General features: G+C 51.7%; 1 protein-coding gene across 1 annotated transcript in view; it reads left to right on the top strand.

The window, feature by feature from the left end:
* lama1 (laminin, alpha 1) overlaps positions 1-26,067 on the top strand; it is a 422,130-nt gene that overhangs the window by 312,530 nt on the left and 83,533 nt on the right. The window contains exons 38-44 of the mRNA XM_038808722.1: positions 106-222; positions 1,403-1,566; positions 6,219-6,357; positions 8,238-8,340; positions 17,041-17,157; positions 19,059-19,241; positions 19,486-19,640. Coding sequence (XP_038664650.1) covers positions 106-222; positions 1,403-1,566; positions 6,219-6,357; positions 8,238-8,340; positions 17,041-17,157; positions 19,059-19,241; positions 19,486-19,640 — 978 coding nt within the window. The remainder of the gene's footprint in view (positions 1-105; positions 223-1,402; positions 1,567-6,218; positions 6,358-8,237; positions 8,341-17,040; positions 17,158-19,058; positions 19,242-19,485; positions 19,641-26,067) is intronic.

Raw genomic sequence — 26,067 nt, forward strand, 5'->3', positions numbered from 1 at the left:
TTTCGGATTTCTTCATTCAGATATGGGTTTTTGCTGCAAAGGACTACTGTCCGCCACAGTGTTTTCCTCAAAATGCTAATTGACGTCAAACACAATTGTACACAGGAGAAGCAGCAGGCAGCCAGGAAAATCAGGGCACTGACAGTCAGCCTGATCCAAGAGGGAAGTGAGATGGTGGACAGTACAGCAAGTATGGTGGAAGACATTGCGAACAGCACAACTGTAAGTTTAATTAGAATTGTCTACTTTTAATTTTGTGCCCACATTGCTGGTCGCTACAGCTGACGAAGGCAGCAAACTAACCACTTACCTGTTCCTTGGGTTCCTACCAGTGTTACTGCACCACAGGTCACCAGGTGGCTAACCCTCTGAGCTGGAGATCAAGCCATTCTGCAACCCATTCTTCAGACATTATTTTTTTAAAATAAATTTAGTGTACCCAATTAATATTTTCCAGTTGACAGGCAATTTAGCGTGGCCACCCCACCTAGCCTGCACATCTTTGGGTTGTGGGGGGGGCGAAACCCACGCAAACACGGGGAGAATGTGCAAACTCCACACGGACAGTGATCCAGAGCTGGGATCGAACCTGGGACCTCGGCGCCGTGAGGCTAGAGGGCTAACCCACTGCGCCACCGTGCTGCCCTTCTGCAGCCATTATAACAACACCGAGTAATGCCAACATTGCAAACGCCATAAGACTAATGGTGCAGCTTGGCCAGAATATCAATCCCACTTTATTCTCGTTAATATTAAATCTGCCAGCAATTTAGATTTTGATTGATTTTATTCTGCGCAGACCAGTAAGCATGAGTGATGTTGCCTTATTAGTTGACACAGTGACATCAGATTGGATTGAGTAAGTTTGAGGGGGAAACTGGCCTCCTCCTGTTGCCATGAACTAAATTCTAGCTTAGCTCTGTTTTGGAGGATGAGGTGTGAAGTGAGGCCCTCTGCAGGGTGAATGCCACGTCCTTGTGTGCGAGGCTAAGCTTGATCCTTGTTAAGGCAGTGTTTAGAGCACACCTGACCAGAGATAGAATGAGCCGCTTCTTTGCCGGGGCTGAGTGACAGTGCTCACTGTGAACACAGATAGTGTGACTGGGATCGTGGGTGTCAGAAAGGTCATCCTTTTGGGGGAGATCAGAGCTGAACGCAGTCCCACCCGATATCCACAAGCGTGCACTGTTCAGTAAGATTCACACGACAGTGATCGAATGCCACTATCATAACTGTTGAGATTGGTTAACTGCGTAGATTTGGGATCGACCTATGTGACACTTGATCTATGACACCAAGTATCCCTGAAGCCTACCAGGGAGCCAGCAGAGATCTCTGTTGTGAAATGTAAGTTGTATTTTCAATGTTTTGATAAGTTGCTGCTCTGTCTCAACATCTACAGTTTCTGGAGCAATACAGCGATAAACTGGATTTGTGGACTGCTAAGATGAGGATGCACCTTGACAAACTGGTGATGGAGATGACTCAGAAGAGTGTGCTTAGCCTTGTCTACAGGGCAGAAGACCAGGCTGAGGAATTCAGGAAGCTTGCTAATCTGCTAAACAGGTCAGTCAATGTAAATCAAATACCAACTGGTGGCCAGTGTGGACAGTTGTATACCATTCTATGTTAACAATTCATTATTTAGTGTTGTTGTCAAGGCAACGTGGCATGATTGGGTACATGCAGCTGAGATGCAGTTAGTAGCACTCTCATCTCTGGGAGTCACAAGTTTGTGCGTTCAAGTCCCATTCCAGTTCTTGAACAAAATAAAATCAAGGCTGATGCGCCAGTGCAGTATTGAAGGAGTGCTGCACTCTCAGAGATGCTCTGTGCCACCGCACCCGTTTTCCGGTGTGGTGCCCCCCTGCCGGCAGCGGGATTCTCCCATTCGCGAGCCAGCCAATGAGGTTTCCGATTGTGGGCACCCCAACGCCATCGGGAAATCCGTGGGCGTGAGTGCGCTGCCGGTGAAACGGAGGATCCCGACGGTGGAGAATCCAGCCCGCTCTCTTTCAGATACGATGTTATGAGATGGTATGCCCACCTTCTCTGGGGGATGTCAAAGATCCCATGGGAATATCAGGGACGAGCAGGGAAGTCAACCTTTGTGTCTTTGCCAATATTTATCCCTCAAGCAACAGAAAATCAGAGTATCAGGTCATCACTTGCTGTGTTCACAATTGGCCGCAGCCTTTCCTGCTTCACAGCTGGGACGACACGTCAAAAGTACTTCATTGGCCGGACAGTACTTTGAGACATGCTGGGCTGGCTGCAGGGACAGAGGATCCCGCTGCCAGTGGGGGGCGCTGCGCACCAGAAAATGGGTGCGGCAGGGGGGCAGGTCTTTTTCTTTTTCTTTATGCATTTTGAGGTGTAATTTTGTTTCAATAAAAGAGGTCTTGCAAATATGCTTGGAGTGGGGAGTGCAGAGCGGGGCATGGGGAGTGGGTGGGGGTGCTTTTAACAATTTGGTTGTAAAAACTTTGCAATCCTTAGAGCCCAGTCAATAACAGTGCAAAGTCAAAATCTTTGACTGACAACCATCTTGACTGAACCAAGAACCAAAATGGGCAGCCAGCCATGCAGGAAACTGCACTGCACCGATCAGAGTCAGACACCGGTTTCAGGAGCCAAATTTAGGTGGGGAAGGAAAGGGGCATGTGGAGAGGGCAAGGGGCATGTGGAGAGGGCAAGGGACATGTGGAGAGGGAAAGGGGCATGTGGAGAGGGCAAGGGGCATGTGGAGAGGGAAAGGGACATGTGGAGAGTGCAAGGGACATGTGGAGAGGGCAAGGGACATGTGGAGAGTGCAAGGGACATGTGGAGAGGGCAAGGGACATGTGGAGAGTGCAAGGGGCATGTGGAGAGTGCAAGGGGCATGTGGAGAGGGCAAGGGACATGTGGAGAGGGCAAGGGACATGTGGAGAGTGCAAGGGGCATGTGGAGAGGGCAAGGGACATGTGGAGAGTGCAAGGGACATGTGGAGTGCAAGGGACATGTGGAGAGTGCAAGGGACATGTGGAGAGTGCAAGGGGCATGTGGAGAGGGCAAGGGACATGTGGAGAGTGCAAGGGACATGTGGAAAGAGCAAGGGACATGTGGAGAGTGCAAGGGGCATGTGGAGAGGGCAAGGGGCATGTGGAGAGGGCAAGGGGCATGTGGAGAGGGCAAGGGGCATGTGGAGAGGGCAAGGGGCATGTGGAAAGTGCAAGGGACATGTGGAGAGGGCAAGGGGCATGTGGAGAGGGCAAGGGGCATGTGGAAAGAGCAAGGGGCATGTGGAAAGAGCAAGGGGCATGTGGAGAGTGCAAAGGGCATGTGGAGAGGGTAAGGGCACGGGGAGAGGAGAAGGAGCATGGGAAGAGGGCAAGAGACACGAGGAGAGAGCAAGGGCCACGGGGAAAGGGCAAAGGGCCACGAGGAGAGGGCAAGGGCCACGAGGAGAGGGCAAGGGGCATGTGGAGAGGGCAAGGGGCATGTGGAGAGGGCAAGGGCACGGGGAGAGGACAAGGAGCATGGGAAGAGGGCAAGAGACACGAGGAGAGAGCAAGGGCCACGGGGAAAGGGCAAAGGGCCACGAGGAGAGGGCAAGGGCCACGAGGAGAGGGCAAGGGCCACGAGGAGAGGGCAAGGGGCATGTGGAGAGGGCAAGGGCACGGGGAGAGGACAAGGAGCATGGGAAGAGGGCAAGAGACACAAGGAGAGAGCAAGGGCCACGGGGAAAGGGAAAGGGGCTCAGGGAGAGGGCATGGGACATGGGGAAAGGGCAAAGGGCCCCCAAAGAGGGATAGGACACCTGGTGAGGAGGCAGTGGAGGAGCTGGGGAGTGTCATGTGTGTGGTTGGGCTGAGGAGGGGCACGCACAGCCATCATTGGATACCTTGGGCCTAACCAATCAAATGCAACAGTTTGATTATATGCACCCAATTCTTTAGATAAAGGGGCTTCTTTTTCTAAATTTTTGAAAAATATATAGACGCACATACATATCATATTCTTATCATTGAAATAGAGGAAACTAAAGCAGTGTTATTTCAGGGCACAGAAGTCAGAGGGTAGCAGTCGAAGGGTGTTTTTCGGAATGGAAGGCTGTGACAACCAGCAACGATCCACAGTGATCAGTTCTGGGGCCTTTGTTGTTTGTGGTGTATATAAATGATTTGGAAAAAAATGTAGCTGGTCTGATTAGTAAGTTCGCAGATGACATGAAAATTGGTGGAGTTGCGGATCGTGAAGAAGGTTGTCAGAGGATACAGCAGGATATAAACTAGTTGTAGTCTTGGGCGGAGAAATGGCAGATGGAGTTTCATCCGGACAAGTAATAATAATAATAATCGCTTATTGTCACAAGTAGGCTTCAATGAAGTTACTGTGAAAAGCCCCTAGTCGCCACATTCCGGCGCCTGTTCGGGGAGGCCGGCACAGGAATTGAACCCGCGCTGCTGGCCTTGTTGAGCATTACAAGCCAGCTGTTAAGCCCACTGTGCTAAACCAGCCCCTGAGTGTGAGGTAATGCACCTTGGAAAGTCCAATGCATGCAGGAATTATACAATAAATGGGAGAACTCTTGCGAGTACTGACGGGCAGAGAGATCTGGGCGTGCATGTCCACCAATCACCGAAAGTGGCAAACCAGGTGGATAAGGTGGTCAGGAAGGCATACGGTATGCTGGCCTTCATCGGTCGGGGCATTGAATATAAAAATTGGCAAGTCATGTTGCATGCAGCTGTACAGGACCCTAGTTAGGCCTCATTTGGAATATTGTGTACAGTGCTGGTCGTCACACTACCAGAAGGATGTGGATGCTTTGGAGAGGGTTCCGAAGCGGTTTACTGGGATGTTGCCTGGTATGGAGGGCATTAGATATGAGGAGAGGTTAGATAAACTCGGTCTGTTCGTACTGGAATGACGGAGGTTGAGAGGCGACCTGATCGAGGTCTACAAGATTATGGTAAGAAGTCTTACAACACGAGGTTAAAGTCCAACAGGTTTGTTTCAAACACGAGCTTTCGGAGCACTGCTCCTTCCTTAGGTGATGAAGGAGCAGTGCTCCGAAAGCTCGTGTTTGAAACAAACCTGTTGGACTTTAACCTGGTGTTGTAAGACTTCTTACTGTGCTCACCCCAATCCAACGCTGGCATCCAACGCTGGGGCAGCAGGGTAGCAGGGGCAGCAGGGTAGCATGGTGGTTAGCATAAATGCTTCACAGCTCCAGGGTCCCAGGTTCGATTCCCGGCTGGGTCACTGTCTGTGTGGAGTCTGCACGTCCTCCCCCTGTGTGCGTGGGTTTCCTCCGGGTGCTCCGGTTTCCTCCCACAGTCCAAAGATGTGCGGGTTAGGTGGATTGGCCATGCTAAATTGCCCGTAGTGTCCTAATAAAAGTAAGGTTAAGGGGGGGTTATTGGGTTACGGGTATAGGGTGGATACGTGGGTTTGAGTAGGGTAATCATGGCTCGGCACAACATTGAGGGCCGAAGGGCCTGTTCTGTGCTGTACTGTTCTATGTTCTATGTTCTATGTTCTATCTCCACATCATGGCTACAAGATTATGAGTGGCATGGACAGAGTGGATAGTCAGATGCTCTTTCCTAGAGTAGGAGAGTCATGTACTCGGGGACATAGGTTTAAAGTGCGTGGGGAAAAGTTTAGAACAGATGTGCGAGACAAGTTTTTTACACAGAGGGTGGTAAATATATGGAATGCGCTGCCCGGGGAGGTTGTGGGAGCAGGTTGTGATAGCAGCATTAAGGAGCATCTAGACAAATATATGAATAGGATGGGAATGGGAGGATACAAACTCCGTAAGTGCAGACAGGTACCATGGTCCACACAGGCTTGGAGGGCCGAAGGGCCTGTTCCTGTGCTGTATTGTTTTTTGTTCTGGTAGAATTAATGTCACGGAAATGCTTTTGTTCAGTGACTTTATGCTCCTGATTCCAGGCAAATATTTGTTCGCTTGATTGAAATGTAAGTTTTATTGACGAGCTAGAGCACTGAAGGAACAGAATGCCTTTGAGCTGCAGGATTCTCCGGTTTGCAAGTATCTGCAGAGACTGGCGATGTGGCCCACGCACACGGCCTCATCCTTTTTGTCTAATAGAGGGAAGCGCAGAATCAGAAAAGGGAGAGAAATTTCATTTTCCGTAGAGATACTGCAACAGCATGCCGGTGAAATTCCCTCTGAGCCATTGCAATGAACTATTTCCTGTTGTTAGTGCCCTCTCAGCTGTGAGAAACATGTCTCTAAATGCCACAGTGGCTGTCAACACACACTCCAGCATCAAGGCACTGGTTGAAGAAGCTGCGAGCATCGCATTAGAAGCCAGGAGCAAAGCTGATGTTGCGCTGAAGTCGGTGAGTATCTTCTACTTGTAAATAGCTAAACCAAGGTATATAATCGTTCTCACTGTTCAAAGTCTACCCCTTAAAAGTTGTTACCTACTTGCAGTGAATTGGTACAGTATAAAGAAAATGTTTATGGTTTTGTTACAAAAACCGGAGGCAAAGCTTACAGTGTCAGTCACGGTTCACACACTCACTTCTTAGTCACAAGGGGCGAGGTTTTACGGCCCCGTCACGGCATGGGCGGGGCCAGGAAAGGGTCCGGAAAATACAGCGAGCACTTTAAAACTCCATTGTCTTCGCCGGCACCGGAAAATCCCACGGGCTGTAAAACTCCGCCCGAGCCCGTGGGATCAAGTCCCACCGCAGAAACCAGAGATCGAAATTCTCCAGCGCAGTGCCGAAGGGGTACTGCACTGTCCATGATGCTGTCTTTTGGCTGAGGTGTTAAGCTGAGGCCCCGTCTGCTTTCTGAGGTGGACATACAAGATCCCGAGGCACTATTTTGAAGAGGAGAAGGGGAGTTATTCCCAGTGTCCTGACCAGTATTGATCACTCGCTCAACATCAGTGTAGCTGCTGTCTTTCCTACATTGAAAGCTGCCAGAGTCCCCAAGGGCCAAAGGCTGCTCTTCCCTTTGAGAGGGGGCTGACTGGTGGTGATTTAACCTGAGGATCACCACACCTCAGGGGAGGGATAAGGTTGAGAAGGCGAAGCCTTCGTGGTAACCTCAGCCGGTACGGGAATTGAACCCGCGCTATTGGCGACACTCCTTATCACAAACCAGCTGTCCAGTCAACTGAGTGAACCGACCCCCTACATTATAACAGTGACTATACTTCAGCGGCTGCAAAGCACTTTTAGACACCCAGTGGTTATACTAGATAAATGCAAGTCTTTTTTGTTCGTTTTTGCAATGGGTGAGTTATTGCTAACACCCCACCCCTAACTTTCATTGGAAATGGTCTTTTGCTAACACAGTTGCTTCTCAGTTTTGCTGAGGCACTGCATTTGCTCATTGATGATTCTTTTTGTTACTGGATTAAACAATTGATTGATTTTCTGGGACACTGTGACACTCAGGTGGGAATTATATACAGTACAAGTCTGCAGTTTCACCTGGTGTCATTTAGTGGTACTTGGGCACTTAAATACTTTTCTGTTTACACCTAAATATTTAGGGTCAGATACAAAATGACTGTGGTGATCAGGTTTGTCTGTTGTTTTGTGAGGTCTCTGTCACACAAACCACCATATTCCTAATTCTCTTCTCTCACCAGGATCTCATCCAGTTTTCCCTTAGTCATGTTTGCACTGTGCTACTCAATTTCCATTCCTAGAATTTACAGTGCCATTCGGCCCATCGAGTCTGCACCGGCTCCTGGAAAGAGCACCCTACCCAAGGTTAACACCTCCACCCTATCCCCATAACCCAATAACCCCACCCAACACTGAGGGCAATTTTGGACACTAAGGGGCAATTTATCATGGCCAATCCACCTAACCCGCACATCTTTGGACTGTGGGAGGAAACCGGTGCACCCGGAGGAAACCCACGCACACACGGGGAGGATGTGCAGACTCCACAGGACTGCTTTTCAATGATCGTTAACACTGGTACAACCTACCTGACTATCATACTGATGATATCCGTCAACCAGAGTGTGGAAAGAGATCAAACAAATTATTAAGTGGAATTATATCAGTGCAGAAACACTTTAAAGACATAGAAACATACTTGTCAAAATGGCAACACCTATCATTGTACGAATGCATTATTTATATTAATGGCTGCCACCACGTAATGTACTTTTTCTGTGTGACTTTACTGCCTCGTATGTAATGCTCATATTAATCTTGCTCTAAATGTTGCTTTTGTACCATTTTACTAGGCCATTGGTCCTGAAAAGCCACTTGAGGAGGTCGGCAAGAAGTCAGCTCAGCACAGTTCAGAGCTCCTGACTGATGCAAATGATTTGAAAAGGAAAACTGCTGGTGAGTAACTTGTCCATTTGAGGCATTCAACATTAATCTCTGCACTTTGTCATTGGTGAAAACCATTGAGCTGAATTAAAGAAATGCGCTGTGGGGAATGAGCTGGGGAGTGGGATTAATTTGGTGGCTCCTACACAGAACTGGCATAGGCACAATGAAATAAATAACCTCTTTCTGTGCTGTATTATTCTCTCATTACTGTGAAAATCCGTCTTTTCTGTTAAGGCACTGATTGTAAACTCGCATTCTAGGCATTTTTTCAAACCACTCTGCAGAAAAGGATGTTATAGGTTACAGAGGGACATAGATAAGCTGCAGAGCTGGGCTGAGAGGTGGCAGATGGAGTTTAATGCGGAAAAGTGTGAGGTGGTTCACTTTGGAAGGAGTAACAGGAATGCAGAGTACTGGGCTAATGGCAAGATTCTTGGTAGTGTAGATGAACAGAGAGATCTCAGCATCCAGGTACAAAAATCCCTGAAAGTTGCCACCCAGGTTAATAGGGCTGTTAAGAAGGCATATGGTGTGCTAGCCTTTATCAGTAGGGGGATTGAGTTTTGGAGCCACGAGGTCATGCTGCAGCTGTACATAACTCTGGTGCGGCCGCACCTGGAGTACTGCGTGCAGTTCTCGTCACCACATTATAGGAAGGATGTGGAAACTTTGGAAAGGGTTCAGAGGAGATTTACTAGGATGTTGCCTGGTATGGAGGGAAGGTCTTACGAGGAAAGGCTCAGGGACTTGAGGTTGTTTTCGTTAGAGAGGAGAAGGCTGAGAGGTGACTTAATAGAGACATATAAGATAGTCAGAGGGTTAGATAGGGTGGACAGTGAGAGTCTTTTTCCTCGGATGGTGATGACCAACATGAGGGGACATAGCTTTAAATTGAGGGGTGGTAGATATAGGACAGATGTCAGAGGCAGTTTCTTTACTCAGAGAGTAGTAGGGGTGTGGAACGCCCTGCCTGCAACAGTAGTAGACGCGCCAAATTTAAGGGCATTTAAGTGGTCACTGGATAGACATATCGATGAAAATGGAATAGTGTAGGTCAGATAGGCTTCAGATGGTTTCACAGGTCGGCACAACATCGAGGGCCGAAGGGCCCGTACTGCGCTGTAATGTTCTATGTAAAACGAAGGGGCAGTTTTGATATCAAGCAGGATGGGCTTGCAACCCCTGGCCTTCAAATGTGTAAAGTCAGAGAGGTGTGAGCTCTTGAATCCAGATGTTCACCCCTGAGTTGGGTGTGCAGAGACGGGAGAATTCATGGGATTTAAAAATGCCCACCCGCAGTTCTAATTAGCATTCCAGTGGGGCCGGGCTGGATGAGTCGTGGGGCCTCTCACCTCCAGAACAAGTGGGGAGGCTGCTACATAGTGGAGGTGGGCTGGGCGGAAAGCTTGCCTCTCTGCTGTTGATTCGACGTGGGGTCCACCAAACCTGGGAAGAGTGCGGAGGCTGCCAGGTGTGGAGGTAGGCTGGGTGCAGGGCCTGTCTCTGTGCCCTGGCACTTTGTTGACTTAAATTAAAAAAAGATTGAAGCAAAGGTCCTATAGCACTCACTCCTCAGTCCCACACACACCCATGCCCCATCTATGCCAAACGATGCCACCTCTTGCTCCACCATCCATCTTCCTAGGGTTCCTCATCGGCCCATGCTAAACCATGGGCGGGATTCTCCCGTACCCGGCGGGGTGTGGGGTCCCGGCGGGACGGAGTGGCTTGAACCACTCCGGTGTTGGGCCGCCCCAAAGGTAAGGAATCCTCCGCACCTTCAGGGGCTAGGCCGGCGGCGGAGTGGTTTGCGCCCCGCCGGCTGGCATGGAAGGCCTTTGGCGCCGCGCCAGCCGGGGCCGAAGGGACTCCGCCGGCCGCGCGGTTCCACACATGCGCAGGAGCATCAGCGGCTGCTGACGTCATCCCCGCGCATGCGCGGGGGGGGGGGGGGGGTTCACCTTCGCGTCGTCCATCGCGGAGGCTTACATGGCTGGGGCGTAGGAAAAGTGTGCCCCCATGGCACAGGCCCGCCCGCAGATCAGTGGGCCCCGATCACGGGTCAGGCAAACGTAGGGGCACTCGCGAGGGCCAGAGCGCCACGCGTACTTCCCAGAACCCCGGAGCCAGCCCGCGCCGCCAGCTCCCGCCGGTAAGGGACCAGCATAGAACGAGCGGGACTTCGGCCCATCGCGGGTTGGAGAATCACTGGCTGGGGGGGGGGGGGGGGGGGGGGCGCTGTGAGCGTCCGCCGACCGACGCGCCGCGATTCCCGCCCCTGCCAATTCTCCGACGCCGGAGAATTCGGTAGCCGGCGGGGGCGTGATTCACTCCGCCCTTCGCCGATGCTCCGACCCGGCGGGGGTCAGAAAATCCTGCCCCATAGCTTTCTACCTACACCTCCCTCTGGTTCCACTAGGTTAATCCCAGAGCTGAAGGGGCTGGATTATGAGGAGAGGTTGAGTAGACTGGGACTGTACTCGTTGGAATTTAGAAGGATGAGGGGGGATCTTATAGAAACATTTAAAATTATGAAGGGAATAGATAGGATAGATGCGGGCAGGTTGTTTCCACTGGCGGGTGACAGCAGAACTAGGGGATATAGCCTCAAAATAAGGGGAAGTAGATTTAGGACTGAGTTTAGGAGGAACTTCTTCACCCAAAGGGTTGTGAATCTATGGAATTCCTTGCCCAGTGAAGCAGTTGAGGCTCCTTCATTACATGTTTTTAGGTAAAGATAGATAGTTTTTTGAAGAATAAAGGGATTAAGGGTTATGGTGTTCGGGCCGGAAAGTGGAGCTGAGTCCACAAAAGAACAGCCATGATCTAATTGAATGGCGGAGCAGGCTCGGGGGGCCAGATGGCCTACTCCTCCTCCTAGTTCTTATGTTCTTATGTTCTTATGTCCTTCATACCCCCAAAACCAACTTGGTGCTAACCCATGGCAACACATTCTCCTCACCCATCCAACACCTTTTGCCTTTAACCCAACCGTGGTAACTCACCCAGTTGTTATTTCCTGACAGCTTGACAGTTCTTTGACAATTTAAGCTCATTCCTCACCTCATAGACCTAAAGTCGCAACTGTGCACAGACCCAACAGACCCAATGGGTGTTTTTTGTCAATTATCTGGTAATTTTATGAAATAACAAGTATATAGATTTTTAAAATGGTCATACAAGAGGAATACGATGTAGCATGTCAAGTTAATAGACTGCAGAAGCCTAGTTACTGTGGTGTTGTTTTTTGACATGTTCTGTTGACCAAAGTGATCTCTATTTCTTGATATGTTCTATTGACTGAGGTGGTCTTTTCTGTTGTCTCTTCTGGCTATGCACAGAGGGTCTCAAAATTCTACCTTTTATACCCTTTTCTGGACATGGTCTTATTGGTGATTGATTAGTTTACACTTGAATAGGGTAAAACCTAATATTTACCATCCTGATTCGGATACTGTAAATTCCCAGTTCACTTGACCAGTTTGCTGTTATTTTGTTATGAGCTTGATTATTTTATTGTTATCTTTATCCTCATGTCTTTATTTATTAAGTAGGAGATGTTGTCAGCATTCCCTTACCTTGATTCTTATTTACAAAAGTTATTACATTACAAAATGCGCCTTTCAATTCCCTTTTAATTCAATCTCTAAAGCTACAAACCTTTACTAACCAATTTTAAACATTAAATTGAGAAATCCTACAACAGCTTTGACAGTACTTTGACAGCTTTGACAGTTCCAATGAGTTTATGCAATCTTTGCTTTTATGTTTACTTTTAACAATTTCAATAATCCCACCCGGACCATATCCAACGGGGTAGCTTGCCGCTCCAAAGGAGCAACATGGCTATCCAAATAAATCCACCAAGTTCAGACCAGCTCTTACCACATCCAGACTTTGCTCAGGATTTCACTCTCCTGGCCTACCAAAGCCCCACTTCAGTGGAGGCAGCTGGTGATTTAGATGGCCAGCTGCCTCAGTAAACTATGTATACATGAATCCTGGGCCGACTCCAATCCCATCTCCACAAAAATAGAAGTGGCATGTTTGAGGAGGGAGTTTAAGATTTACAGATCTTAAGACCATCAGAGTTTCCAAAATCCATTCCCAAAACAGTTTAAAATCTTCTCTCATAAAACTCTCTCTCAAACACCCCCTTCACTCACTCACTCTCACACTCACTCTCACACTCTCTCCCACACACACTCTCACACTCACACTCTCTCCCACACGCACACACACTCTCTCCCACACACACTCTCTCCCACACGCTATACACTCTCTCTCACATTCACACTCTCTCCCACACGCTATACACTCTCTCTCACACTCACACTCTCTCCCACACGCACACACACTCTCTCCCACACTCACACTCTCTCCCACACGCACACACACTCTCTCCCACACTCACACTCTCTCCCACACGCTATACACTCTCTCTCAAACACCCCCTTCACTCACTCACTCTCACACTCTCTCCCACACACACTCTCACACTCACACTCTCTCCCATATGCACACACACTCTCTCCCACACACACACACACTCTCACACTCACATTCTCTCCCACACGCTATACACTCTCTCTCACACTCACACTCTCTCCCACACGCTATACACTCTCTCTCACACTCACACTCTCTCCCACACGCTATACACTCTCTCTCACACTCACACTCTCTCCCACACGCACACACACTCTCTCCCATACGCACACACACTCTCTCCCACACGCACACACACTCTCACACTCACACTCTCTCCCACACGCACACACACTCTCACTCTCTCCCACACGCTATACACTCTCTCTCACACTCACACACTCTCCCACACGCTGTACACTCTCTCTCACACTCACATTCTCTCCCACACGCACGCACACAGGGCGCGATTCTCCGCTCCCACGTTGGGTGGGAGAATCGCAGGAGGACCGCTCTGGCACCCCCCGCGATTCTCCCACCCCCCCAAATGGGCGTGTCACGTTTTACGACACGCCGCTCGGAGAATTGCGGGCCGCCATTTTTCACAGCGACCCGCAATTCTCCGACCCGGATGGGCCGAACGGCCTGCCGTTCCCGACCAGTTCATGCCAGCGGCAACCACACCTGGTCGCTGCCGGCGTGAACATGGCGCCAAAAGCTGTTTTGTGGCTTGTGGGGGGGCGGAAAGGGGAGTGAGCACCACGACCGTGCTCGGGAGAGGCGTCTCAAAGGGACGCACTCTTTCCCCTCTGCCGCCCCGCGAGATCAAGCCGCCATGTCTTGCGGGGCAGCGGAGGGGAAGACGGCAACCGCGCATGCACGGGTTTGAGCCGTCAGCCATCGTGACGTCAGCCGCACATGCGCGGGTTGGAGCCGGCCAACCTGCGCATGCGCGGCTGACGTCATTAGGCGTCACGATGGCACGGCCCTCCTAGCCCCCTGGGGGGGGGGGGGGGGGGGGGAATATGGGGCAAGGAGCAGCCTTCGACGCTGTCGTGAACTTCACTGGGTTTCACAACGGCGTCAGGTCTTGCGGAGAATTCCGCCCACACTCTCTCACACTCACACTCTCTCCCACACGCACACACTCTCTCACACTCACACTCTCTCCTACACGCACACACTCTCTCACACTCACACTCTCTCCTACACGCACACACTCTCTCATACTCACACTCTCTCCCACACGCACACACTCTCATTCTCACACACAGCAGCAGCCCAGTATCTACTCTCCACACCAGCAGCCCAGTATCTACTCCCCATACCAGCAGCCCAGTATCTACTCCCCATACCAGCAGCCCAGTATCTACTCCCCACACCAGCAACCCAGTATCTGCTCCCCCCCCCCTACAGCAGCCCAGTATCCACTCCCCCCTCACCAGCAGCCCAGTACCTACTCCCCATACCAGCAGCCCAGTATCCACTCCCCCCTCACCAGCAGCCCAGTACCTACTCCCCATACCAGCAGCCCAGTATCTACTCCCCACACCAGCAGCCCAGTATCTACTCCCCACACCAGCAGCCCAGTATCTACTCCCCACACCAGCAGCCCAGTATCTACTCCCCACACCAGCAGCCCAGTATCTACTCCCCATACCAGCAGCCCAGTATCTACTCCCCACACCAGCAACCCAGTATCTACTCCCCCCCCCTACAGCAGCCCAGTATCCACTCCCCCCTCACCAGCAGCACAGTATCTACTCCCCCCCCAACCAGCAGCCCAGTATCTGCTCCTCCCCCCCACCAGCAGCCCAGTCTCTACTCTCCCACCATCAGCCCAGTCTCTACTCTCCCACCAGCAGCCCAGTATCTACTCCCCACACCAGCAACCCAGTATCTACTCCCCCCCCTACAGCAGCCCAGTATCCACTCCCCCCTCACCAGCAGCACAGTATCTACTCCCCCCCCAACCAGCAGCCCAGTATCTGCTCCTCCCCCCCACCAGCAGCCCAGTCTCTACTCTCCCACCAGCAGCCCAGTCTCTACTCTCCCACCAGCAGCCCAGTCTCTACGTTCCCACCATCAGCCCAGTATCTACTCTCCCAACAGCAGCCCAGTCTCTACGTTCCCACCAGCAGCCCAGTCTCTACGTTCCCACCAGCAGCCCAGTCTCTACTCTCCCACCAGCAGCCCAGTATCTACTGTCCCACCAGCAGCCCAGTATCTACTCTCCCACCAGCAGCCCAGTCTCTACTCTCCCACCAGCAGACCAGTCTCTACTCTCCCACCAGCAGCCCAGTCTCTACTCTCCCACCAGCAGCCCAGTCTCTACTCTCCCACCAGCAGCCCAGTCTCTACTCCCCACACCAGCAGCCCAGTATCTACTCCCCACACCAGCAGCCCAGTATCTACTCCCCACACCAGCAGCCCAGTCTCTACTCCCCACACCAGCAGCCCAGTCTCTACTCCCCACACCAGCAGCCCAGTATCTACTCCCCACACCAGCAGCCCAGTATCTACTCCCCACGCCAGCAGCCCAGTATCTACTCCCCACGCCAGCAGCCCAGTCTCTACTCCCACCAGCAGCCCAGTCTCGAAGTTCCCACCAGCAGCCCAGTCTCGAAGTTCCCACCAGCAGCCCAGTCTCTACTCTCCCACCAGCAGCCCAGTCTCTACGTTCCCACCATCAGCCCAGTCTCTACTCTCCCACAATCAGCCCAGTCTCTACTCTTCCACCAGCAGCCCAGTCTCTACTCTCCCACCAGCAGCCCAGTCTCTACTCTCCCACCAGCAGCCCAGTCTCTACTCTCCCACCAGCAGCCCAGTCTCTACTCTCCCACCAGCAGCCCAGTCTCTACTCTCCCACCAGCAGCCCAGTATCTACTCTCCCACCAGCAGCCCAGTCTCTACTCTCCCACCATCAACCCAGTCTCTACTCTCCCACCAGCAGCCCAGTATCTACTCTCCCACCAGCAGCCCAGTTTCTACTCTTCCACCAGCAGCCCAGTCTCTACTCTCCCAGCAGCAACCCAGTCTCTACTCTCCCAGCAGCAGCCCAGTCTCTACTCTCCCACCAGCAACCCAGTCTCTACTCTCCCACCAGCAGCCCAGTCTCTACTGTCCCACCAGCAGCCCAATCTCTACTCTCCCACCAGCAGCCCAGTCTCTACTCTCCCACCATCAGCCCAGTATCTACTCTCCCACCAGCAGCCCAGTCTCTACTCTCCCACCATCAACCCAGTCTCTACTCTCCCACCAGCAGCCCAGTATCTACTCTCCCACCAGCAGCCCAGTCTCTACTCTCCCACCAGCAGCCCAGTATCTACTCTCCCACCTGCAGCCCAGTATCTACTCTCCCACCAGCAGCCCAGTCTCTACTCTCCCACCAGCAGCCCAGTCTCTACTCTCCCACCAGCAGCCCAGTCTCTACTCTCCCACCTGCAGCCCAGTATCTACTCCCCACACCAGCAGCCCAGTATCTACTCTCCCACCAGCAGCCCAGTATCTACTCTTCCACCAGCAGCCCAGTCTCTACTCTCCCACCAGCAGCCCAGTCTCTACTCTCCCACCATCAGCCCAGTCTCTACTCTCCCACCAGCAGCCCAGTCTCTACTCCCCCCACCAGCAGCCCAGTATCTACTCTCCCACCAGTGGGGCTTGAAGGGCCGAATGGCCTCCTCCTGCCCCAATTGTTCTACGTTTTTCGAACCCCAAGATGTGCAGGGTACGTGGATTGGCCACGCTAAATTGCCCCTTAATTGGAAAATATTTTTAAAAGAACTTTATGGTTCTCTCCCACACTTGCTGTTGATTGGCTCATTCGTGATCCAGCAAGTGTGGGATAGAAACGCCCTGTGATTGGAGGAGTAGTTCTTGAGGAAGCTTCAAATTCATCCACCTACATGTTATGAGCAAGGAGTCCGCAGGCTGGAGGAAGAGTTGTGGCGGGCCGGGGAGTGGCCGGGAAGTCGTGTTTTGGATAAGCATGCATTAGAGGATGCAGAAGAGATTTCCGAAAATAGTCACAGATGCATGGATAGATCGGAGAAGCCGGAGTTGTCCGCCTTAGAAAATAATATTTTGAGAGGGGATTTGATAAAGGCATTCAAAATCATAAGAACCTGGACAGAGTTCAATTACTCTCTCAGAGGTCCACGTGGACATGGCAGGCTAAATGGCCTCTTTCTGTTTTGTAACCCTGATTCGATGATGTTTTCTCTGGGGTTTTTTCCTGGGTGTAGTGTCTGAACACCTTCCTTGGTTCTCTTAAATGTTCAGGATTTGTGAATCAGCTGAATAGACTGAAGGAGAAAGTTGATCAGATTTGGAAGAACGCACGTTCTGTGAGCAGCCATCTGAGTGAGCCGCTACAGATACTGGCAGCATTGCCAAATGGTAAGTGATGTAGATCATTTAAAGATAAAAAAAAGCAGGATGAACATTAATTGCCGACGAGATGAAAGGATGCGGCACTTTGGGTGGAGTTCCCCAGTACCCGGGGGGGGGGGGGGGGGGGGGGGGGGTCCCGTGGTGGAGGCGGCAGGCTGTTGACGGAATCGTTCCGGCCTCGCCGAAGTTGGTGACAATTTACATCCCTCGCCCGTGCCGCCGTCGGGGAACCCGCAGCAGGGGTCGACTTCGGCAAACCCGGAAGATCTGCGGGAAGTGCAAGAGAATTCCGCCCTTGGTATAACTTGCATTAAGGAATTTTCAGATTGTCTGTACAGCTCTCAAGAACTGGTCCGAGTGAGTTTTTTCCATTTCTATATTCGGAGGCATTCAGACCTACCCTGGCAGCTCATAAAATAGCAGCCCCCCCACACCTTCTCGTACCTCCCACTCCGTCAATATTCTTTATAATGAATATTATGGGTGAACGTTAATTCTTTCCAGAATTGTTCATGGAGTCTCTACAGTGCAGAAGGCCATTCGGCCCATCAAATCTGCACTGACCCTCTGAAAGAGCACCCTCCCCAGTCCTACTACATTGTCCTATCCCCATAACCACAGTACAGCTAACATTTTGGACACCAAGGGGAAATTTATCATGGCCGATCCACTTAACCTGCACACCTTTGGACTGTGGGAGGAAACCGAAGCACCCGGAGGAAACCCACGCAGACACGGGGAGGGCGTGAAAACTCCACACGTCTCCAGGGCGCAATTTAGTTCCGGTCGTCACAAACATGGACCAGTTTCAACAGCTACTGGAGGGGGACGGGGAGTTCTCCCAGACCATTGGAGACCCCAGGTGGGCGGTGATAGGACAGGTGATATCTTGGCTCTCCCTCTGACACCTGGGCACTTTGGCACTGCTAGGCTGGCTGTGCCAATGTTTCTGGGGGCCAGGTTGACTATGCCAGGAATCGGGCCTGGGGGGAGCCTTACCAAGTAGAGGACGAGTGGGGGAGGGTTCCCGGGGGACTCCACAAGGTCGGGGGGGGGGGGGGGGATGGGGTGAAGGAGGGATCAATAGAGCCGGGTGGGACTGAAATCGGTGGTGATGGGGATGGGGGGGGAATCGTGGTAGCCGGACAAAATGGCACCCTAACCTGCGAGGTGTCTTTGCAGGAAATCCCTCTAAGTGTGGCCTCGGTGGAGAGAATCTCACTGAGGCCACAATTGCTTCACAGCTCCAGCGTCCCAGGTTCGATTCCCGGCTGGGTCACTGTCTGTGTGGAGTCTGCACGTTCTCCCAGTGTCTGCGTGGGTTTCCTCCGGGTGCTCCGGTTTCCTACCACAGTCCAAAGATGTGCGGGTTAGGTGGATTGGCCATGCTAAATTGCCCCTTAGTGTCCAAAAAAAGGTTGAGTGGGGGTTGCTGGGTTACAGGGATGGGGTGGGTAGGTGGGCTTGGGTGGGGTGCTCTTTGTAGGGGCCAGTGCAGACTCGATGGGCCGAATGGCCTCCTTCTGCACTGTAAATTCTATGATTCTATGAGACTGAAACAATGGCAAAGCACCATTGAATAACACAGTGTTGGCAGACTTTAACTCAAGTCCACTGAATCAGGCCCTAGTGCCTGAAAGATGAAGAGGTGAGGAGATTTAAGGAGGGAACTCCAGATCTTCGGGCCAAAGTATCTGAAGACACAGTCGCCAATAGTGGGACTAATGAAATTGGGAATGGAGCAACACAGAGATCTTGGAGGGCCACTGGGCTGGAGGAGGTTCCAGAGTCAGGACAGAGGCAAGGCCATGGAAGGATTTGAAGGCAGTGATCATTTTAAAATTGGAGGTGTTGCTGTGCTGGGGTACTTTTCAAAAGAGGAAAATTGCCATTTTTCTTTTTCCCAGGTACTGCCGCCAGAGTCCACGAGGCGAAAGCTGGCGCAACCTCGGCTAACCTGGCCGCTGCTGCCACTCTTGTTGAAATTCAGCAGTTCAGTCGACAGCTGATGAACACATCTGACGCTTTAGCAAGGGTCAATAAAACCGTCAGGGAAACAAATGGCCTCATCAACGATTCGGCAAAGACGGGTAAGTTTGCAACGAACAATTGATTAAAGGTCACTTTTGACAAATGCACTCATTTTGCACGGCTGGGCATTCACACCACCAAAACAAACAAACATGCAGTTAATTTTTTTTAAAAAATCAAATTTGCAGCGTCGGATTTTCTGTCCTCGCTGTTTCACCCCGACATAATATAAGTCTTGCTCCCAGTTTTAATGTCAAATGTTTCTGCCCCGTCTTTATTTAAATGTCTCTACTTTTCCTTCAGCTGCAGCTGCTGGTAAAAAGATACAAGAGGTCGAAATTCAAGCCAATTACTTGCTGGACAGGTTGAAGCCGTTGAAAATGCTGGAGGACAACCTGAGCAGAAACTTATCGGAGATAAAGGAATTGATTAATCAGGCCCGGAAGCAGGCTGCCTCTGTAAGTGTAGAGTCAATGAGCAGTTGGTACAAACCAGTTCGTTCTCAAAATCATACCTCGGTGGTCACTTGCTTCCCTCCAGGGAATCGGGCATTGTGGGGAGCGGGCGGGAAATTGGAGTTGAGGCCAATAATCAGCCGTGACTGTGTTGTCCGGTGGGGACAGGCTCGAAGGACCCCGTGCGTGGTCTGCTCCTACTCCTGCTCCTCGTCTTCTTTTGTCTCTACTTTATTTTTTTTGCTGAACCTCACCAACCTCCGCTCAAACTCATTCATCGCTATTGCCTTAAAGCAGACTCCAGACATAGGGCTTTCCCTCACACCTGGCTGTAAAAACCCCCAAATAGCAACACCTAAACCATAATCGTTAATTTGCCTCACCACCTTGCATTGGCCACATTGGTGGCATTCTACACTGGGAGCCTTACTCACTGTCAGCTCTAAAGAATAATCTTTAAGCAGTGCAATCTTTTCTTAATACGGTATGAAATGAGACATCGCGATCAATATCTGAAGGGAGAAAGGACAGGTTTAAAAAAAAAAGTTAGACATCCGAACAGCCAGTTTGATTTGCTGAGGTGACTGGGTGGCTGTCACGTTGCTCTGCGCCGAGCCAGCGGGCAGTGTGTGGATTGCGGGGAGGTGAGGAGGGAAGGGGTGGGTGCACAGGGACAGGAAAGGGTGTGAGAATTTGGGGGGGGGGGTGCTTGGCGGGTGAGTTTTCAAGCACTCAGGGACTGCCAGTGAGATAGAGCACTCAGTCGGGGTGGGTGCAGACAGACAGGCTGGGAATAGGATGGAGTGGGGGGGTTTCGGGGTGGTGGCAGGGGCGGGGGGGGGGGGGGGGGGGGGGGTTTGTTGGCAGGGGTGGGGGGGAGTGCAAGTATAAAGAGGAGAAAGGGCTGTAGCTGCTCATGTGCAGGGGCTGGAGTATTTTTGTGGAGCAGGTAGCCATAGTCTGTGAGGAGCCTTTTGCCGATGAAGAGCTGATGGGAGTTATCCCTTTTTAAAAGAAGCGAGGTATGATGGATGCCTGGTGAACTCTCAGCAGTGGCTAAGAAACTGGACCAGAACCATAACGTTTTTAAGTTTTATTGCGGAGTGGAAAGATCGATTTTTTCCAGGAGTGATAATGGTAAGAAATGGGGCTTGGTCATTTTATAAACAAACTTTATTAAAACAAAAGAAAAACAATATTTAAACTTTGAAACTCCAATTCTTTTTTTGAATGGTTGCCACCTTTGGGCGAACCCTAATGCAGATCCTCTTATGGCAAACTTAATTTTTTCCAGCCTATAAAGCTCAACATGTCCGAGAGCCATGCCTCGGTCTTTGGGGGCTCTGAGTCCCTCCATGCCAGTAGTATACGTTGCCGGGCTACCAGGGAAGCAAAGGCCAAGACGTCGGCCTCCCTCTCCTCCCGGACCCCCGGGTCTTCCGAGACCCCAAAAAGTGCCACCACTGGATTCATCACCAGCCTAGTTTTCAGGACCTGGGACATGACGTCCGCAAATCCCTCCCAGTACCTCCTAAGTTTTGGGGCCCAGAACATGTGGACATGATTCGTTGGCCCTCCCGCACACCTAGCGCATTTGTCCTCCACCCCAAAAAATTTACTCATCCGGGCCACCGTCATGTGGGCCCGGTGGACAACCTTAAACTGAATCAGGCTGAGCCTAGCACATGTTGCAGTTGAATTTACCCTACTCAGGGCTTCTGCCCATACCCCCTCCTCCATCTCCTCGCCGAATTCCTCCTCCCACTTGAGCTTCAGTTCCTTTGTCTGGGATTCCTCCCCCTTCACAAGTTCACGGTAAATATCTGAGACTTTCCCCTCTCCTACCTCTCCCCTAGATACTACTCTGTCCTGGATCCAATTTGGTGGGAGGCGTGGGAAGGATGGAACCTGTCTACGTATGAAGTCACGCACTTGCAAGTACCGAAAGTCATTCCCTCTTACTAGTCCGAATTTCTCCTCAAACGCCCTCATGCTCGAGAACATATCGTCCATCCTTCCCAAACCCCGCCCGCCGCCACGCTCGGAATCCACCGTCCATACTCCCAGAGGCGAATCGATGTTTGTCACATAATGGAGACCAGACCGATGCTCCCACCTCCCCTACATGCTTCCTCCACTGGCCCCAGATCCGCAGGGCTGCCACCACTACCGGGCTGGTGGAGTACCTGGCCGGCGGGAGCGTAGGGGGGCCGTGACCAGGGCTGCCACACTGATGCCCCTGCACGAAGTCGCCTCCACCCGCCCCCAAATAGACCCCGTACCCAACATCCAACTCCTTACCATGGCTATGATGGCCGGCCTGTAGTAGTTGCTGAGGTTCGGCAGCGCCAGCCCCCCTCGCTACGGTTCCTCTCAGGCATCGCTTTCTTCACCCCCGCGCGGGGACTTCCCCGCCCAGATAAAGCCCATAATAATCTTGTTGACCCTTTTGAAGAAGGACCCCAGGATGAAAATCGGGAGGCACTGAAAAATAAACAGGAATCTTGGGAGGATTGTCATCTTTACCGTCTGCACTCTCCCCACAAGTGATAGCGGGAGTGCATCCCATCTCCTGAACTCGCTCTTCCTTTGTTCCACCACTCTAGTCAAATTTAGCTTATGCAGCCTGCCCCAGTCTCGTGCCACCTGTATCCCTAAGTATAGGAAACTTTCTCCGACCATCCTAAATGGCAACTCCTTCAACCTGTTCTCCTGGCCCCTCGCCTGCACTACAAACATCTAATTCTTAGCTATGTTCAGTTTGTACCCTGAAAACCTGCCAAATTCTCTCAATATTCCGAGTATACTGTCCATCCCAGCCAGCGGGTCCGCTACGTACAGGAGCAGGTCACCCGCGTACAGCGATACCCTGTGCTCCCCCCCTACCCTAATCATTCCCTTCCACCCCCTCGCAGCTCTCAGGGCAATCGCCAGCGGCTCTATGGCCAGTGCAAACAGCAACGGGGAGAGTGGACATCCCTGTCTGATCCCCCAGTGTAGTCTAAAGTACTCTGACGTTGTCCTATTCATCCTCACGCTAGCTTTTGGGGCCTGGTACAAGACCCTAACCCAGTCACCAAAGCCCTCCCCGAACCCAAACTGTCCGAGTACCTCCCACAAATAGTCCCACTCCACCTGGACAAAGGCCTTCTTGGCATCCATTGCCACCACTGCCTCTACCTCTCTGCCCTCCGGGGGCATCATGATCACATTGAGTAGTCTTCTCAAGTTGGCCACCAGCTGCCTGCCTTTCACAAACCCTGTTTGGTCTTCCCCGATCACCTCCGGGACATAGTCCTCAGTTCTGAGCGCCAAGACCTTAGCCAAGAGCTTGACGTCAACGTTCATCAGGGAGATTGGTCTGTATGACCCACACGCTTCCGGGTCTTTATCCCGTTTTAATATCAGCGAAATGATAACTGTGACATCATCGGGGGTAGCGTCCTCTGTCCCTTGTCTCGTTAAATACCCTAGTCAGCACCGGCCCCACTATCTCCGAGAACTTTTTATAGAACTCCACTGGGTATCCATCCAGCCCCGGGGACTTACCCGACTGCATGGCCCCCCCAGTACTTCCTCAGCTGTGATCAGGACCCCCAGTCCGTTTACCAGCCCCCTACCCACTTTTGGGAAGATCAGTCCATCTAAGAAATTCTTCATCTCCTCCGGCTCCCCAGGGTGTTCCAAGGTATAGAGCTTACTGTAAAACTCCCGAAACACCTTGTTCAGTCCCGACGGGTCATCCACTCTGTTCCCCATACTGTCCACTACCCTGCCTATTTCTCTGGCCGCCTCCTTCCTCCTGAGTTGCTGCGCAAGCATTCTACTAGCTTTCTCCCCGTGCTCATAGATCACCCCCCTTGCCTTCCTGAGTTGTTCCACTGCTTTGCTCGTGGACAACACTCCCAGCTCGGCCTGCAGTCTCCGTCTATCTCGAAGTAGGGCCTCTGCGTATTCCCTATCTGTCCGGTGGATCTCCTTCACCAGTCTGTCCATCTCCTCTCTGTCCGTTCTATCGCTGTGGGCCCGAATTGAAATCAGCATCCCCTTACCACCGCCTTCAGCGCCTCCCACAGGGTTGCTGCTGAGACTTCCTCTGTGTCATTAACCTGCAGGTTGTCCTGCATGTACTTTCACAGTCTCTCGCACACCCTCTCCTCCGCTAGCAATCCTACGTCCAACCTCCATTGTGGCCGCTGGTAGCTCCCTTTGCAAACCTGCAGATCAACCCAGTGTGGGGCATGATCCAAAATGGTGATCGCCGAGTACTCCGTATTTTTTACCCCACCTACACAGTCCCTGCTCATGATGAAAAAATCGATTTTAGAGTATACTTTATGAACATGCGAGTAGAACGAATATTCCCTTCCCATCAGCCATCTAGCTCTCCATGGGCCTACCCCCCCCCCCCCCCCCCCCCCATTTGCTCCATGCACCCCCTCAGTATCCTTGCCATCGCTGGGAGCCTACCCGTTCTGGAGCATGACCTGTCTAGTCCTGGGTTGAGGACCGTGTTGAAGTCCCCACCCATGATCAGCTTGCGCGAATCTAAGTCTGGGATTTTCCCCAGCACCCTTTTAATGAAGTCAGCGTCGTCCGAATTTGGAGCATATACATTGACAAGGACGACCCTCATCCCCTCAAGTGTACCCCGGACCATAAGAAATCTACCACCTCAGTCTGCAATTGTGCTCTCTGCCTCAAATTGAACCCGTTTATTGATCATTATTGCCACCCCCCTGGGCTTAGAGTCCAAGCCCGAGTGGAAGACCTGGCTGGTCCAGCCCTTCCCTAGTCTGGTCTGGTCAATCACTTTCAGATGTGTCTCCTGCAGCATGATTACGTCCGCCTTTAGAGCCCGCAAATGCACGAACACACGCGCCCTCTTGACTGGCCCGTTTAGTCCTCTGACATTCCAGGTGATCAGCCTGGTAGGAGGGCACCTGTGTCCCCCCCCCCCCACCCCTTGCCGATCAACCATCCCCCTTCTTGGGCCCGCCCCAGCCCGTGCCGCGCCTCTCCCAGTTCGCCTCCTGGTAGTTCCCACCCCCGATCTCCACTCTGTTACCTACTATAGATCCCTCCCATGTCAGCAAAATAACTTCCCCTCCGAACAATAACACCCCTCTGTAACCCGACCCCTGCCATATACTGGCTGTATGTATCCCCCCCACCTGACTCCCTTGACTAGCTTCCAGCTGGTCTGGTGACTCATCCCTCCGGCGCCCACTTGTCTCGCTCCTATTGTGCCCCCGAGCTCATCCCCCCACCCATCCACACCCATCCCCCTGATGTGTCCTGCTCGAACAGTCTCCCTGCAGTAAGGGAGTTCAAACAAAAAACAAGGGCAATCAAACAAAGACCCAAGACCTCTCCAGCTGTAATGCTGTTCCATTTGTGTAAACAGATGAGTGATACCGATCACCCCTTTCTGCGTATTAATAATAAAATCCCACAGCAACACAGTACCCGCATCACCCCCCCCCCCCACATCCAATATCTTTAACCCCCATTGCTTCCCGACCAAACTTCCGTTACGTTGGAAGCTCCAAATGAGAAAAACACAAAGAAAAAGCAAAAAGACAACTCAAACGAGAGAGGGGCACCCACCCCCCTGGGGGACCCCCCCCCCACCCCTCGCCCATTGTACCCCTAGGCAGCGAAAACGGAAAAAAGCAACTACAAAGTACCCGTGAAGCAACAAAAAATATAAAGTCAGTCTAAGAAAACTAGAAGTCCCAAAAACAATAATAATCAGACTCTGACTTTGGTCCGTGGGCCCTCAATTCGGCCCTGATCGTTTGCGAACTCTATCGCCTCATCGGGGTCCATAAAGTAGTAATGCTGGCTCTGGAGTGTGACCCAGCGGACGGCAGCCATCTTTGGTCCCGAGTCAGCTCCCACACCACTTTGTCTCTGCCCCTTCTTTTCCTGTTTTCGCTGCTTTCTGCTCTTCTTTGTTTCCATACTGCTCCGCACACTTCAATCAGCAACTTTGTGGCCGTCTTTTCTAGCGCTCAAAAGTTCCGAAAAGTCGGGAAACCAGGTCCAAAAAGCCAGCCGGAGTGAGAGCCACCGAATGTGCGACTCACTCCCTCATAGACGCCACCGGAAGTCCTTAAACTCCAACTCGTAACAATAACAGATTACATGTAGTTTCTTAACCCTAAAACACAAGTTCCTATTAAACAGCACTTCAAAGGAACATGCAGCTCTCATTCCACTTACAGAGGCAAAGGTTATACTTGCATTTACAAAGCAATTTTTCTTCTGTTCGTGAAGTTACTTCAGAATCCTTTTCGAAAGCCTGGCTCTGGGCAGCTTTCCATGACCGCCTACTGTGGGTTTTCAAATCCTTCTCCTCCCCTGTTCAAAACTAGGATTCTTTCTCTCTGTCTCTGAGTTCCGCCCAGACTTGAACCTACTATCG

The sequence above is a fragment of the Scyliorhinus canicula genome, chromosome 10 (genome assembly GCF_902713615.1).
Source record: "Scyliorhinus canicula chromosome 10, sScyCan1.1, whole genome shotgun sequence".
In the NCBI taxonomy this organism is placed as follows: Eukaryota; Metazoa; Chordata; class Chondrichthyes; order Carcharhiniformes; family Scyliorhinidae; genus Scyliorhinus; species Scyliorhinus canicula.